The sequence below is a fragment of the Sprattus sprattus genome, assembly GCF_963457725.1.
Source record: "Sprattus sprattus genome assembly, chromosome: 20".
NCBI classification, from domain to species: Eukaryota; Metazoa; Chordata; class Actinopteri; order Clupeiformes; family Clupeidae; genus Sprattus; species Sprattus sprattus.
Window position 1 is genome coordinate 20226924 of NC_137918.1, and position 17117 is coordinate 20244040.

The 17117-nt window shown below is 39.2% G+C and overlaps 1 protein-coding gene across 1 annotated transcript; it reads left to right on the top strand.

Annotated features, from left to right (window-relative positions):
- LOC308381637 (permeability factor 2-like) lies at positions 1-597 on the top strand (the record flags this gene model as incomplete). Its single annotated transcript, XM_080859225.1, has 3 exons — positions 1-61; positions 172-304; positions 507-597. 3 exons carry the CDS (start codon positions 1-3, stop codon positions 595-597), a joined length of 285 nt encoding a protein of 94 aa, XP_080715351.1.
- Between the last annotated feature and the right edge of the window lie 16520 nt (positions 598-17117).

The window sequence follows — 17117 nt, forward strand, 5'->3', positions numbered from 1 at the left end:
ATGTCTCAAATCTCAGTGGTGGTTTTTGTGGTCTTCCTTGCCATCATCACCATGTCAGAGGGTGAGTTAATAATTAACTTGGATAACATACTTCACAGCTATCATCTCACCTGGTAGCTCAGTCTGTATGCCTTTGTGTTTTTGTGACTTTGACCTGTTCTTTCTCTGCAGGCATGAGTTTAAGAGGCCTTGGAGTGGAGCCTCGCTGTCGCTGCATCGAGACGGAGCACCGACGGATCGGAAAACTGATTGAGAGTGTGGAGCTCTTTCCTCCCTCTCCTCACTGTGAGGACACAGAGATCATGTGAGTTACAGCTTTATGGCATCCAGTGCCTTAGTCCATATTCACTCTTTTGACCTCTCATGCAAATAGCTCAGAGCAGCTTGAAGGTAACAGAACCAGAGTAATGGAGGCTGTAGGTCCTGTAGAGAAGAGCTACAATGTTTTTGTCTCAGATTGGTTGGTGTCATCTCTGACTGTCTCACCTGTCTTCTTTCACCTGCAGTGCAACCCTTAAACGCACCGGTCAGGAGATCTGTCTGGACACCACCGCCCCTTGGGTTAAGAAGGTCATTGAAAAGATCCTTTCCAAGTAAGTCAAAAGCTGGATGTTGGACGTTTGATAGCAGATTGTATTGAGGATTACTTTGTTTTTACTTGCCTGATACAGTTGCTTGTTTGAATTGTAGTATCTCAGTTAGACTGTACTAAAACATGTACTTACCTACAGAAATATGACTGAACATTTTTGATGTTTCACGTCTGGCTGATAAGGCATTGCTTTAAATAGTCTGTATTAATTATGTAATGAATCAACTACACACATGCAAATCAAAATCTTTTAACCTTTACAGCAGAAAACCATAAAACAAAGAACAGTATTTTGCTGAAGAAGACTTTTCTAGTCACGGGTCCTGAGTCATGTTGCATTTCCACGTCCAGCAACCAAAACCACAACTGGAGCACCACAAGTAGAGTCAGCATTCAGCTATTACAAGTGTTTGGATGCAGACCACAACAAGAAACCAGATTTTTAAATCTTAATATTTAAATGTATTTATGAAGGTTAATTGCTATTTATATTTAAGTATTTATGTTCCTATGGACTTATGTCACTTTTATTGTGTCTGTATGGGTCAAAACCAAGTTGTCCTGTGTTCTAGCAGGCTTTGCACTTTTGTATTTTATTGCAAATTTAATGTATTAAGAATATTTGGTCATAATGGATTATTAATGCTTTGTTAAATGGTTAAAAGATTGAAATAAACTTCCAACAATGATGGAAAACAGTGCTCCTTTACAGTTATTTTTTAATAGAAATTAGAGGCATGAAACTGATGTGGTTAAGGAATAACTCGGAAGTTTCAGCGTTTTTTTCCCAAATGTATTGTGTGTGTGTGTGTGTGTGTGTGTGTGTGTGTGTGTGTGTGTGTGTGTGTGTGTGTGCAGGCATGAGAATCACTCACCTTTCAGCGAAATTCGCCGTTTTGAAATCAAAATAGGTGACCTACGTGAATCGTGTAGATTCGATGAGTTTTTATTTTTGTGGGGGGGGGGGGGGGGCACATATTCAGTGAACTGCGAACACGCAGACCAGTCAACCTGCACGTATTTTGTGTACCCGCCCCCTCCCCCGCGACGGAGTTTTTGGACATCTTTTTCATATTCAGATGACATGTACTATTGCAGGCATGCACCTAGTGGTGGTAAAGATAATTAATTATATCTGGCAACACTGGGAAAGCAGTTGATCAATGACTGTCTGTCTACAGTCAGAGCTCGCGCAAGAAGGAAAGAAAGATATCCTTTCCAAAACGTGTATAGACGTAATAACTAATTTGTGAAACCGTAATGTTACCGTAATGTTAGCATATAAAACGTTAAAACATGTGTTCGGTAACTTAACGAGATGATTCATTTCAAGGGGTATAACCTTCAGATACATTTGTATTAAAAAGTTAGCCGTAGTAGCAAGCATATGATGTGATTAGCCTGGTTACGAGACGGCTACGGCGTGAATAACTGATGGAGTAGGCTAATTTAGCTGCAGAAACGTTAACTCAAACGCCACGGAGACTCCCTGTTCTAACTTTGAATCGCTCTGTTGGGGCAAAGTGACCATTGCAATAGTCTTTGCTAACGTAGCAACTAATTCCTACTATTGCAGCCAGTCAACCTACAAGCCTTGCAGGTATAAAACAAATCATGACGTCAAATGACGATTTTCAGTACAGAGCAACCCTGAGCACTGACATTATAAGCACTTTGGTGACAAGAAAGGTGAGCATGGCTGCAAAGTCACATGGAATGCTTCAGTGGTGCTCTGCTCAATATATATAGGCCTATATATATGTATATATTACATATACAGTACCAGTCAAAAGTTTGGACACAACTTCTTATTTTTAAGTTTTTTCTTTACTTTTATTATTTTCTACAGGGTAGATAACACTTTTTTTGTTTAGTGCATCATTCTATATGTGTTCTTTCGTAGTTTAAATGTATTCAGTATTAATCAACAATGTAGAAAATAATAAAAGTAAAGACAACATTTCTCAAAATAATTAAAGGTGTGTCAAAACTTTTGACTGGTACTGTACACTGTATATATTCTTGAGAAGTGCTTAATGATGCCAAATGTAAAGATCTCTTTTCATTTATGGAATTCTTGTCAAGAAAATATGATTGTATTGTTTTCTTCGCTGCTGATTTATTTTGTTGAATAACTGGATGATATGGCTGTGAGTGGGGAATTGACCACGTGCAAAGCACCTGCCAAACAGAACGCAAAGGGCCTTGCCAAAAAAATGTATTGAAATCATAACATTGTATTGGCTGTCAATCATGATGAAAGAGTAGACCAGTTAAGTTACAGCATGTCCAACATCGCTTGTGGGGGTTATGCATTAAGCCATTTGTGGTGCTTATACCACATTGTGCCTCATATAATGTAAATGTTAGACCCAGTGACAGGCTGGCATGAAATGGCCTGCATAATACTTAGTAAGGAGGCCATAATCATTTTTGACTCAAGGCTGAAGTTAAGTTTCTCCAGCTCTCCCCAGGTTGGAAAAACAGCATCTCAAAATGCATCCGATTGATGCTTTAAAATATGGAATATTTAAATTTTGCTTACGGGGGAGCATGCCCCCGGACCCGCCTAGAGGGGTAATATCCTCCTCACCTTTTTCACCCCTTACCCGTTTTCATGCCTGGTGTGTGTGCTCATGCATGTGTGTGTGTGTGTTCATGCATGTGTGTGTGTGTGTGCATGTGTATGTGTATATGTTGCATGCATCATTACATTGGTCTAACAAATGTACAAATTCGAGCTTAATGTTTTAAGTGTTCAGGGTTAATAGGCATCTCACAGATCCAATACCACCGGAAATCACATGGAATATCATTCCACTCTGAATTTGATGCATGGCCATCCACTTCAACACAGTTTTCTGCATAATTGTCGTTATTCGGTTCACCATACTTCCAAAACCTATTGGAAGAGAAGTGTTTGAGTGTGGTTCTGTCTCTGGAGCACAAAAAAGCCTTATCAGGCCCACTTCAGACATCTCTTACCCATTGATCAGTGGGGTGCCGTCCACCCATTTCAAATCCGAGCCAATCCGAGCTCTAGTCAAGCCAATCCAAGCTCTGGTGTGAAGTTTTCTTACAAAGTCCTGTTAAAATAGCCAACATAAATAAGGTAAATATTATTGGCCAGTAAGTCTAAGAGGTGCAAAGCGTCGTCATTATCTGTATCTATATCTGTTCGGCCTGTTCTGTTTTTTGTATCTGTTTTCGGACAGCAGACTGGAAGTGGTCATAGTTTACACAGGAAGTTGGGTTAAAGCAGTCAAATGTATCTTCTAACCTAATATTCATTGGCAATGCATATAAGTAAAATTGAAAAAACTTTTATTGATCACATACGTACCTAAGCTGTTCTTTTATCAGTGGAGTTATGTAAAACCTTAGTTAGCCAACTAATATGACAGAAAGAGCTTTCATCATAGCCAGCTATAGCGTAGCCCATGCATATTTAACATGGTTTATACAATTGTCTTTACCACAGGCGTTATACCAGATTTTGAATACAGTATATTCAATAAAACAATAGAGTCAGAATGTAATGCACTAATACTGATCATCAGTGCAGCTGAAAGGAGGAGGAAGTTACTGTAATGGAAAAACAAAAAGCACTCACTTGTTCCTCTTCTGTGTTTATAATTATCAGGTCAGCTCCTCTTTCTCTACAGTCCTGTCGAGAGTCGCTCCAGGTTCCCTTAATTGAGGATATGTAGTAGCAGCTACAACCAAAGGACCTCCATCCCTTTGGGCAGTTATTTCCTGCGGACACATTAGTTTGGTCGGTTAATTTGATGGTACTGAAAAAAATACTGACCTCACTGACTGACTACCTTTGGCAGCTTAATTAAGTATGAAATTCCAAATGTGAAAGATAGGCCACCCTTCTGAAACTGCACTTCAGACAGATAGAGTTTGGTGCACTTTATAAGAGATGAGACTCTAAAGAGATGATTTGCATGATAAGGATGCTGTTGTTGGCTTGACACCGCTGTTCATTTCCTCTCACATCGTGTTCTGAATTGTCTTCCATATTCGCAGTGTGTCCCAGCAGTGAGCATCCCAATCAACCCACCATGCAGACATGGGCGTAGAGGTGATAGTACCAGTGGTGGCTTCAGTTGCAAATATAAATTAACTTTACATAGGCCAAATGAGGAGCCTGGAGGAGTAACCCGTCTGTGTGTGTGTGTGTGTCTGTGTGTCTGTGTGTCTGTGTGTCTGTGTGTGTGTGTGTGTGTGTGTGTGTGTGTGTGTGTGTGTGTGTGTGTGTGTGTGTGTGTGTGTGTGTGTGTGTCTGTGTGCGTTAAGTACCCCCATAGCCTCCTTGGTATAGCAATTTGGGAAACCAACACCAGGGCAGTCTATTATTAATGCTTTCAAGATCTCTCACCTTTTGCTCTGAGTAACTGGTCTCTTTCTTGAGTGAGGTTGTTGATGCTGGCCTTAAGCAGTTCTATCTCTTTCTCAAGGATGCTGTCGTTGGTTTGCAACAGCTGTTTGTGTCCTGTGACATTGTGCTGTATGTTGTCCTCCATACCTGAAATATTCCCAGTAAACAGATCTTTACTACAGTGAGTTTCACTATGACACTCTGTCTTGGATTTTGGATTTGAAATTTTCTCCATAATCAACAAACATATAATTCACTTTTAAAGATACATAGTATGAAAGTATGAAACAAGAATCATATTCAGAACTCATTCCTCCAAAATGCTCTTCATAGCCATTTATCATATGATAAATGAAGTCTCAAATGGTATTGAATGGTGCATAGATATACCATTCTATTCTACGAGATGATTGATAGTCTTTCTTGTCTGTTTTGTCATGAAAAAACTTCAACTCACATTTAATCCGTAGATACACATTGAGAGCCACTTGCAGGACACATAGTAGACCAAAGGCCATGGCAATCAGCCTGTAGGCTCGGAACTCTGGGAATTAAATTCAAAGTCCAGATTAGATGAATGGTTAAAATGGAATTGAATAACAGTTGTGTTTTGAAAGTGATTTGAATTAGGAAAAAGGGAAGAGAATGTGACAAAGAAATGTATTTTAGTTTTTTCTCCTTTGACTGAGTTTCCGGTTTGTCATTCAGAAACAGGAACTGTTTAAGAATGCAAACTATCAGTATTAATCTTTCTATCTAAATTAACACGATACTGGATACTTCAGAACAAAAATCATAAAAGAGTTGGCAGCATTAGTAGCAATTTGTTTGGCATGACTTGCATACTTTTCGAATGGCTGACACATTAAGAAAAGCATTAAGATCCTCTGTAGTAAATTTCATGATAGAATTAATCCTAATCTCAATTTAATTCTCACTATCTGCCTTCTCAATGATTCTCCAAGTTATTGCATTTTCTGAATATTTTCTGACAAATGCTCCAAAAAATTACTATATAAGGTTTTATAGTTGCGGCCAATGTGAGACTAATTTGATACCTTAATAATTATTTGAATTAGCACATCCTAATTGTACGACTATTAATGTCCATGCATGGCAGTCAGACTCTGCAGGTGACACTGCTGACCTTTCTTAGAGAGCCCAAGTTGTCCTCTTCCTCTGCTCTGGTCCTCTACATCTGAGTCAAAAACATGAGTGGTCACTCCAGTGCGGTCCAGTTCCATGGCCATCTCCATAATATCCTGCCCCGTCTTGAATGGAAGTGGGCCCTGCTGCAGTGTGACGACTTCCCTAAATAACTCTACAGCCCCTTCTGTTCTTTGCAGTAGCGATGGTGGGTGGAGCAGGACGTGGCTTATGTTTCTCAGAAAGAACATTTAGATGTGATTGGTTATAGCCTCTAACTGCATTACCAGTTAACATACTTAACGGCATAAGTGTCAACCTCCACTAAATATTGGATGTATAACTAATGACAAAAATACTTCTGTTACGTTAAGAAACCTCAGTGAGCAAAACCTGGTTATCTGGTTAATCTACATCCTTGAAAAATATCAGCAAAGCTTAAAACCAAATTGATGTAAGTTATCACATCCATTAGGATCTCCATCCCTTAGCCTTACTTAAACTAATCTACATGTTGAATGCTAATAAACTGTAATGACGTTTTACTTATGAAGTTAAATCTTTTCCTTCATGGATTCCTCTCTTCTGCACCAGGTCAGCACATCACCATTTTACAAAAGAGTAGTTGTCTGGGGCAGATGTATGGAAATGAAAGGACAAGCAACATCAGACACATTTGAAACATTACATCGTCAAATGGAGGGCATTCAATATGACCGCGACTCTGCCGAGAAGTGGACGCCCATCAAGACCATCACCAAAAAGTACCAGAAGAATGATAAATCAGGTAAAAGCCAACCCAAACATCACCTCTAAAGAGTTTCGGACCTCTCTGGCATCATCTGGGGTAAATGTATATGTGTCTACAATCAGACAAAAATGTAATAGACATGACATTCATGGTCGGGTTGTTAGAAGGAAGCCTCTGCTCTCATGAAAGAACAAAGCTGCCCGTTTCAACTTTGCCAGAGAGCACTTGGACAAACCAGAGGCCTTCTGGAAGTCAATTCTCTGGACAGTCCAAGATAGAATTATTTGGTCACGATCCAAACCGCTTGGTTTGAAGAAAAGACAAACAAAAAAATCGTCTGATTGTAGACGTATGTCCAGTGCTTTCACAAATTCCTTCAAAAGAAGATAATGATATGAGTCGAAATCCAATTAAAAATCAAATTTTGAATGACAAGAGTTTATTGTATGATGCCGGCCACCTGCTCCTCTTTGCTGTTTATAACAATCAGTTCTGCCTCCCTTTGGTGGAAGTCCTGCTTGCTGGCAGTCCAGTTTCTGTGTAAAGATTTAACTCCTACTGTTTCTTTACAGCTCCAACTTGCTTAAATCCTTCGTCAGTGAGCTGTTCTCCCCGTCGCTTCACAGAATTTCGACTTCTGACACCATGTTATGCCGTGTAGTGCATTTTCAAATAATACACTCACACGGTCAGTTTGGGTTTTGCTCTAACTTTTACTGGAGCATCTTCCAAACATGTATATCACAGTCAACAACAAACAGACCATTGAAAAATAAAATACATTTTAGCATAATAGATTTAAAAAAATGTTAAGATGTTTGGAAAAAAAAATGTATGGTGAAAAATAAAGAAGAAATATAGCACAGAGCTACAGCTGGATGCTGACTCCACTTGTGGTGAAAAATGATTCAGTAGGCTGCCCAGTACTGGAAAAGTCTTCTTCAGCAAAATATTGTTTTCTGCTGTAAAGGTAAGTAGATTTTGGTTTGCATGTGTGTAGTTGATTCATTACATAAATAATGCAAACTATTCAAAGCAATGCCTTATCAGCCAGACGTGTAACATCAAAAATGTTCTGTCATATTTCTGTAGGTAAGTACATGTTTAAATACAGTCTGACTGAAATACTACAATTCAAACAAGCAACTGTATCAGTCAAGTAAATACAAAGTAATCTTCAATACAATCTGCTATCAAACGTCCAACATCCAGCTTTTGACTTACTTGGAAATTATCTTTTCAATGACCTTCTTAACCCAAGGGACGGTGGGGTCCAGACAGATCTGCTTACCGGTGCGTTTAAGGGTTGCACTGCAGGTGTTAGAAGACAGGTGAGACAGTCAGAGATGACACAAACCAATCTGAGACAAAAACATTGTAGCTCTTCTGGACTGGGATATGCCTCCATTACTCTGGTTCTGTTACCTTCAAGCTGCTCTGAGCTATTTGCATGAGAGGTCAAAAGAGTGAACTTGGGCTAAGGCACTGGATGTCATAAAGCTGTAACTCACATGATCTCTGTGACCTCACAGTAAGGGTCGGGAGGAAAGATCTCCATTCTCTCAATCAGTCTTACGATCCGTAGGTGCGACAGCGAGGCGCAGCGGCAGCGGCCTCTCATGCCTGCAGAGAAAGAACAGGTCAAAGTCACAAAAACACAAAGGCAAACAGACTGAGCTACCAGGTGAGAAGATAGCTGTGAAATATGTTATCCAAGTTAATTATTAACTCACCCTCTGACATGGTGATGATGGCAAGGAAGACCACAAAAACCACCACTGAGATTTGAGAACATCTTTCAAAGGGTTTTAAGAGGCTTTTTCTAAGGCTAAAAAACACTGTCAAGGTTTAACAGTTGCAGTTGTTGCAGTTGTAATCTTTTATGCAAGTAGAGGCGAGCAGCACTTCTTCTTCTTCCTCCTCTGTTACCTTGAGCTTTGAATGTGGCTCTGAGCTGACAGAAGCGTCCTTTTAAAGGCTGGGGTTTGGAAGTGAGTCAAGTAGGAGTTTCTCTATGCTGGAGAGTCTAGACTGACATCACCTTCAAGTCAGCTAGGAATGATTTTATTGCAGCCTTAGTTGTCCATTAGTCAAGACATTAGTAATATTAACGCTTGTGATATTGGGTACGGAAATGTTTCTTGACATGTATTTTTTATCCTTCCTTTTATCCTCTCGTCAGAGGCGCTTCAGGCGACAGATGACGCTGACCCAGGGCATGTTTCATGCTTCATGACATTCTACTGTGAAACAAGTATGGTCCTGTAATTTCCTTGCATTTCAGTGGAATTCATCATCCTGAGACAATGCATTTTGTGTGTGACTGCTCATCAATAACATTAGTTTCAACAGTTTGGACTTCTTCTGAATTTAAGTGCCCATTTGACCTCCTGTTTTTTCCTAAGGCAGTGTTTCCCCTACCGTTAAATTAGGGGGGCGCTATGTTTTGCTAAAGATAGCCTGATGGCAGTTTCGACTGAATGGCAATAACAATAAACGTCACACGTCACTGGCTAGCAATCCATTTGCTAAAGTTGACGATTCAATACTAAGTCTAATATTAATGCTTTCGCGATCTTACCTTTTTCTCTGAGTAACTGGTCTCTTTCTTTGGTGAGGTTGTTGTTGCTGGCCTTCAGCAGTTCTTTCTCTTTCTCAAGGATGCTGTTGTTGGTTTGCAACAGCTGTTTGTGTCCTGTGACATTGTGCTGTATGTTGTCCTCCATACCTGAAATATTCCCAGTAAACAGATCTTTACTACAGTGAGTTTCACTGTGACACTCTGTCTTGGATTTTGGATTTGAAAGCCTCTCAATAATCAACAAAGATAGTATTCACTTTTTTAAAGATACATAAAAAGAAAGTGCACAACCGACAAGAGTCATATTAATCATATTATTTGAATGGAGCATACCATCCCACCATCCCACCACCCCACCAAAGACAGGGGCTTCCCCTGAGTGTTTCAGGAAAGGAACAGGAAATAGAAATGGTTATCTCTAGCATTTATAGTAACATGTCAAATAATGTTGCACATGTCTATCAGTTGCAGATTGCACAGCTGAATGCAGTTTACTCAGCTTCGATAGCATGGTGTGGAACAGGATATTTTAGCTTGTAGTTCCCATGCTGGTTACTGAAGTGTTTTATGATGAAAATGAAAGTAATATAAAAGGGTTAGTTTTCTTCCAGGAGAGGTGTGTCTCAGCAATTGAAGTAAACTGATACTGAGGGCCTGATTTACTAACAGGATTGCGCCCATTTCAGGCGTAAAATAGCGGTCGTAAACATAAAACGGTATTTACTAAGGGGGCGCAGCGCATATTAACGCTTTGTGGGTGTGGACGGGGAGGGGACGGAAATGTGGGTGGAAACATGGGCGTCTAGCGCAAATATATATGGGAGGAGAGAAGATAAGTGCGCCTCATGATGTATTGCGTGGTATTTACTAAAACTGCGTCTGTAATTTGCGGGATAATTCTCCGCCTCATAAAAGCACGTCTTAACCAGGAAGCGCATTTCCATTGAGTCTGAAAACGTTGATATGGCAGCAGTTATAAGAGCAAGGCGAAGATATAGACAGAGACAGCGCACAGAAACATTTTTTTCAACTCGTATAACACTTTTTCAGTTAAGCGATCCACAAATCATTAGACGCTACAGGTTAACCAGCCACGCAATACTTCAATTACTGAACCAGATCAGAGACGACATCGAGCCCTCCAACCGGAGATCACATTCCATTCCATCAGTTGTTAAACATCGTCCGGACAACATTGCAAATATTGGCATCGGATCATTTCAAACAGTTATAGCATCAGCAGCTGGTATATCTCAGCCTTCACTCAGCCAAATATTCACCCAGGTACTCGACGTATTGCTACGGCGCACTGATCAATACATTTCCCCACTGCCATAGCTGAAATTAGAGACATCAAACAGGACTTTTTTTGAAATCGCAAACTTTCCGAACGTAATTGGAACCATTGATTGCACCCACGTCCATATTGTAGTGAACCCATGTCCCTTGTAGAAATTATTAATCTCGCCATGTACACATCTATTTTGTTATAATAGACAGTTTATGCATTAATGCCACCAATAGCATATTCTTTATAATCATGTTCTTTTAAACATCTCGTTGTAGGTGATGGCGGGCAGAACAACAATGTAGCAACGCACACATTGAATCAGGTTCAGTGATTGAGTGAACGTGAACCAATATATCTATCTCCTTTGTGAACCTTAATTTTCTCGTCCTAAATAAATACCACGGAAAATGCGCAAAAACACTGTGCGTTAATGTGCGACCGCAGATTAAGCTGCGGTCGCAATCTTAGTAAATCAGGCCCTATAGGGCGGAGTAAACACCGATTGCCCAGTGCGGATCTGGTTTGATAAATACCACGGAAAATGCGCAAAAACACTGTGCGTTAATGTGCGACCGCAGATTAAGCTGCGGTCGCAATCTTAGTAAATCAGGCCCTGAATGTCTGCAAGCCAATGTCTAAATGTGATAATTAGTGCTGTCAGTTTAACGCGTTATTAACAGCGTTTACCCAAGCCCATTTTAACACCGTTATTTTTTTTATTGCGTGATTGTTGTAAAAAAATATATATACTGTATATACAGTGGTGGCCAAAATTATTAGAACAGTAAACATATTTAAGAGTTTTCAGTTTTTTTTTTTGAATTGGCCATTAAAATACCTTAAAAACTAATGAAATATCTACAAAGTCATCATTATGCTCTATAAACCATAGAATAGAGCCATCATAATGAGATTTAGGTCATTTTCCGTACAAAAACAAGCTAGGCCTATTTCACTGTCAAATTCACACAATCATGTTCCTGCACAGAAGAAGCCAAATGACTTGTGTAATCATTGTCAGGTGTTATTGTGGTTAAATGGATTTTGATGCAAGAGTCTTAGGACACAGCTCGGCGATTCTTTTGAATGTATAAGGCCTATCCTGCTCATTAAGTGATTGGCTACATCAGGGTTTTGTCACTGAGGCCACACCACCAAATGGAATAGATCCAAAGCCTCTAGAAGCAGTCTTGAAGCACATGTTGCTCTTTGAACATGGCTAAGGTGAAGAAGGAGCTAACAAATGAGCAACGGGTTCGAATAAAGGCTTTTTTTTTTTATCCTGGCTAGAGTTACTGCTGCATAGCCAAGGACTTGAGATGCAGTCCAAGCACTGTAAAGTACACTGTAGACCACCATGGCAACAGAACCGAAAGGGGAGAGGTTTCAAAAAGAAACTCTCAGACACACAAGGAAGCATCTCAAAATTCTCAGTCTTCAGGACCGAAGAAAGACTACAAGAACTGTGTGACGAGATCAACATCACAATGACTAATGGTGCAACAGTGTCTTCAAGAACTGTCCGTCGAAAACTGGGAGAAGAAGGACTTTTTGGCAGAATAGCAGCAAAGAAACATACTGAAAGAGAACAATTGAGTGTAACGCCTGAATTTTGCAAAAGAACACAAGAAATGGACAAAGAAAGATTGGTTTAAGTGTTGTGTACTGATGAGTCCAGGTTTGAATAGTTTGGCAACAAGCAAAGCGTGGATGTTCCATGAAGTGAGGGGGAGAGATATAAAACTTAGTGTCTCTTGCCAACAGTTTACAAGGAGGGGGTAGTATTATAGTGTGAGGTGCAATTTAAGCCTCAGGAACAGGTGACTTTGGCTAAATTGATGGCATCATGGATACAAAAGTATACCACAACATTCTGGTGAGGCACAGAGTTCCTTCTTGGAGACATCTTATTGAGCCTGGATTTATTTTCCAAGAGGACAATGACCCTAAACATTATTTTAACTATTGCCGGATCTACTGGCGACAAGGAATCTGCTGGAACATTGAAAATGATGGACCGGCCCTCTCAAAGTCTGGACTTCAAACCCATCAAGCAAATTCGGGGCAAGTTGGAAAATAAACTCGACAGATCTATTGGAAATTCCAAGGAAAGCCTTTGGCTTGAGTTGCAGAAGGCATGGGATAACATTTGTGTTGAAGTTCTCAAGAAATATATTGACTCTATGCCAGAGAGATGTGCTGCTGTAATTGCTGCAAAAGGGGGGTTACCACATATTAAAGTTAAAAGTGGATAAAAACAGTAGGACTCACTTCATCTGATATTTGTTGTGCTCAGAACAGCCATCTGCATGTTTCATGAACATTATGAAATTAAATCATGTTTTGGAGGCAAAAAAAGGTAATTACTCTCAGATCTGTCAGGTGTTCTAATAATTTTGGCCACCACTGTATATATTTTTTTTTTGATTAACGTTATTTTTACTCTCCCAAACTGTGTAGTAAGCTAACGTTACGTTCGAGTGAATGGTGAGCGCGATACGGCGAAATGGATGATAAAAAGCTACTGAATAGAAAGTTTACCTTTAAAAGTTGTATTGTGCAAAAAAAGCGAGCTTCACTGTTGTCTGAAAATGTCAACAGGCAGCTGGCTGAAAGCACAGAAGTAGTAGCTTAGCTTTTATTGGTAACCTAACTGTTACGATTCATTGTTTTTGAAATAAGAGGCCTGACTTCTATGTTCACAGGAAACTTGAAAAAAATAAAATATTAAGCCATGGTTTAACTGCACTATAGGCTGAGTCCTTGTTTATCTGAAATGTGCACTTTCTAATTTTATTTTGTACCGCCCGGTTTGGCAATGTTGTTTTTCAAAAAAAATAAACCATTGCATAAAGCAAGCCAATCCACTTTTCCATGTTGATAAGAGCATAAAAAAACAAAAAATGATTGAAGGGACATTTAGAATAGATACAAATTTGCAATTAATTAATTAATCCTGCGATTAATTTTGAGTTAACTATGACAAAAATGCGATTAATCGCGATTAAATATAGTTAATATAGTTTTTGTTTGTGAAGATAGAGTGGGATGATGGCAGTTTCCAAAATCTTCAGCATTTCATCTAGGAAATTCCATATTCCATTTGATCCCAAATGTTGTATGCTATCCTTTTGTTTTTGTCATAGAATGACTGCAACACTCATCTGGTATGCACATAAGAGTGTGTATGTGTGTGTGTACTGTATGTGTGTGTGTGTGTGTGTGTGTGTGTGTGTGTGTGTGTGTTTGCATTAAGCACCCCCATAGCCTCTTTGGGAGAAATTGGTGAAACCAACACCATGGTAGTCTAATATTAATGCTTTTCAAGTTCTCACCTTTTGCTCTGAGTAACTGGTCTCTTTCTTTGGTGAGGTTGTTGTTGCGGGCTTTCAGCAGTTCTATTTCTTTCTCAAGGATACTGAAGTTGGTTTCCAACAGCTGTTTGTGTCCTGTGACATTGTGCTGTATGTTGTCCTCCATACCTACAAAATTTCCAGTCAATAGATCTTTACTACAGTGAGTTTCACTATGACATGGTAGTCTAATATCAATGCTTTCGCGATCTCACCTTTTGCTCTGAGTAACTGGTCTCTTTCTTTGGTGAGGTTGTTGTTGCGGGCTTTCAGCAGTTCTGTCTCTTTCTCAAGGATGCTGTAGTTGGATTGCAACAGCTGTTTGTGTCCTGTGACATTGTGCTGTATGTTGTCCTCCATACCTGCTACAGTGGGTTTACTACAGTGAGTTTGTTTCACTCTCTCTCTGACACTCTCTCTTAGATTTTTGATTTGAAAGTCTCTCCATAATCAACAAAGAACATAGTGCACACAGTAGACTGTGCACAACTAGCAAGAATCATATTAAGAACTGATTCTTTTTTAAATGCTCTTCATAGCCATATGCCATATGATACATGAAGACTCAAATGGTATTGAATGATGCATAAGGGATGACTGATATTCCATTGTATGTCATGAGATGACTAAACTGTGTGTTTTGACATGAAAAAACTTCAACTCACATTTAATCCGTAGATACACATTGAGAGCCACTTGCAGGACACATAGTAGACCAAAGGCCATGGCAATCAGCCTGTAGGCTCGGAACTCTGGGAATTAAATTCAACAAAGTCAAGATTAGATGAATGGTTAAAATGGAATTGAATAACAGTTGTGTTTTGAAAGTGAATTGAATTAGGAAAAAGGGAAGAGAATTTGACAAAGACATGAATTTTATTTTTTTCTCCTTTGACTGACTTTGCGGTAGAATAGAAACAGGAACTGTTTAAGAATGCAAACTATAACCATTGATCTTTTCTATCTATTTTCAAATTGAACATCATATTGGAAACTTCAGAACAAAAATCATAAAAGAGTTAGTAGCATTATGTTTTGCATGACTTGCATACTTTTCAAATGAATGACACGTTAAGAAAAACATTCAGATCCTCTGTACATTTCAGTACATTTCATTATAGAATTAATCCTAATCTTAATGTAATTCTCACTATCTGCCTTCTCAATGATAATCCTGTTTGTTGCATTTCTGAATATTTTCTGACAAATAGTGCAAAAAAATGGATATATGCGGCTTTATAGTTGCAGCCAATTTGATATGTTCATAATTATTTGAATAGGCACAACCTAATTGTAAGACTATTCATATTCATGTGTGGCAGTCAAACTCTGTAGATGACACTGCTGACCTTTCTTTGAGAACCAACATTTTCCTCTTCCTCTGCTCTGGTCCTCTACATCTGAGCCAAAAACATGAGTGGTCACTCCAGTGCTGTCCAGTTCCATGGCCATCTCCATAATATCCTGCCCCGTCTTGAATGGAAGTGGGCCCTGCTGCAGTGTGACTACTTCCCAAAATAATTCTGCAGCCCCTCTTGTGTTTTGCTGTAGCACTGATGGCAGGAAGTGGCAGGAAGTGGCTGTGGTTTCTCAGAAAGAAAGTTTGGTTTCTCAGAAAGAAAGTTTAGATATGATTGGATATAGCCTCTAACTGCATTAGCAGTTAACCTAATGGCATTAGTGTCAACCTCCACTAAATATGGAATTTATAACCAATGACAGGAATACTTCTGTTACGTTAAGAAACCTCAGTGAGCAAAACCAGTCATCAAAACCTGGTTATGTGGAAATCTACATTCTTGAAAAATATCAGCAAGGCTTGAAACCAAATTGATGTAAATTATCACATCCATTATAATGTCCATGCCTTAAGCCTTACTTAGACTAAACCAAATATTGAACTAGTTAACTGTAATGACGTGTACTCATGAAGTTAAATCTTTTCCTTCATGGATTCCTCTCTTCTGCACCAGGTCAGCACATCACCATCTTACAAAAGAGTAGTTGTCTGGGGCAGATGTATGGAAATGAAAGGACAAGCAACATCAAACACATTTGAAACATTACATCGTCTCAAAAAAAGAGGAAGATACAGTGGCTTGCAAAAGGATTCAACCCCCCTAAAAGGAATCTCTATTTTTTGGTTTACAGAAGATACAACAATTTTGACCTGGCATCAAAATGTATTTTGTGTGATCAGAGTACAATCAGAAAGTGTTTGACCACATGAAGAACAGGTGTCAATGACCGCAAGACGCATTGAGGGGAGGGCAGCAGGAATGAAAAAAAACACCAGCAACAGAAAACAAGCGCTTCTTCCTTCTCTCGACAGTTCAAAACCTGACCGCGGCAGCCGACAGGTAAGTCAGCTGACGGCTTTGACCACCAGCCAACTCAATCACACCCAAAACCTAAAGGGAAAATGTATACCTGTATATGACAAATATATTGAAACATCAACACCATTATATACGTCAGACCTCCAGGAAAGAATTATAATGTCTGGATTACACTTGAGCTTTTAACAACTGTTTTGTTAACCTGATTTTTCAAATTAATCCTATATACAGTGCCCTCCAGAATAATTGGCACCCTTAGTGAATATGCGCAAAACAGGCTATGTAAAAAATGTCTTTAATGTTTATATTAATGTTCTTTCACTTAGAATATTCACAAAAATCTTACCTTTAAAATTCGGTAAAAAAAATAATAAGTTTCTCCAAAACATGTGTGCCACAACTTTTGGCACCCCTAGAAAATCTTGTAATTAAAATCTAACTGAAGTACATTTCCAGTCATGCTTTACATTTTTAAGTCCCCTTGTTTGATTAGGAACTCTTAAGTGGTCAACCATGAATATGGGGTGACACAAGCCAAATTCCCTTAGTCATTCATCGCTATGGGAAAGACCCAAGAACACAGTGAAGATGTGCAACGAAAAGTTGTTGAGCTGCAAAATCAGGAAATGGACACAAGAACATCTCTAAATAGTTGAAAATACCCATTTCCACTATCA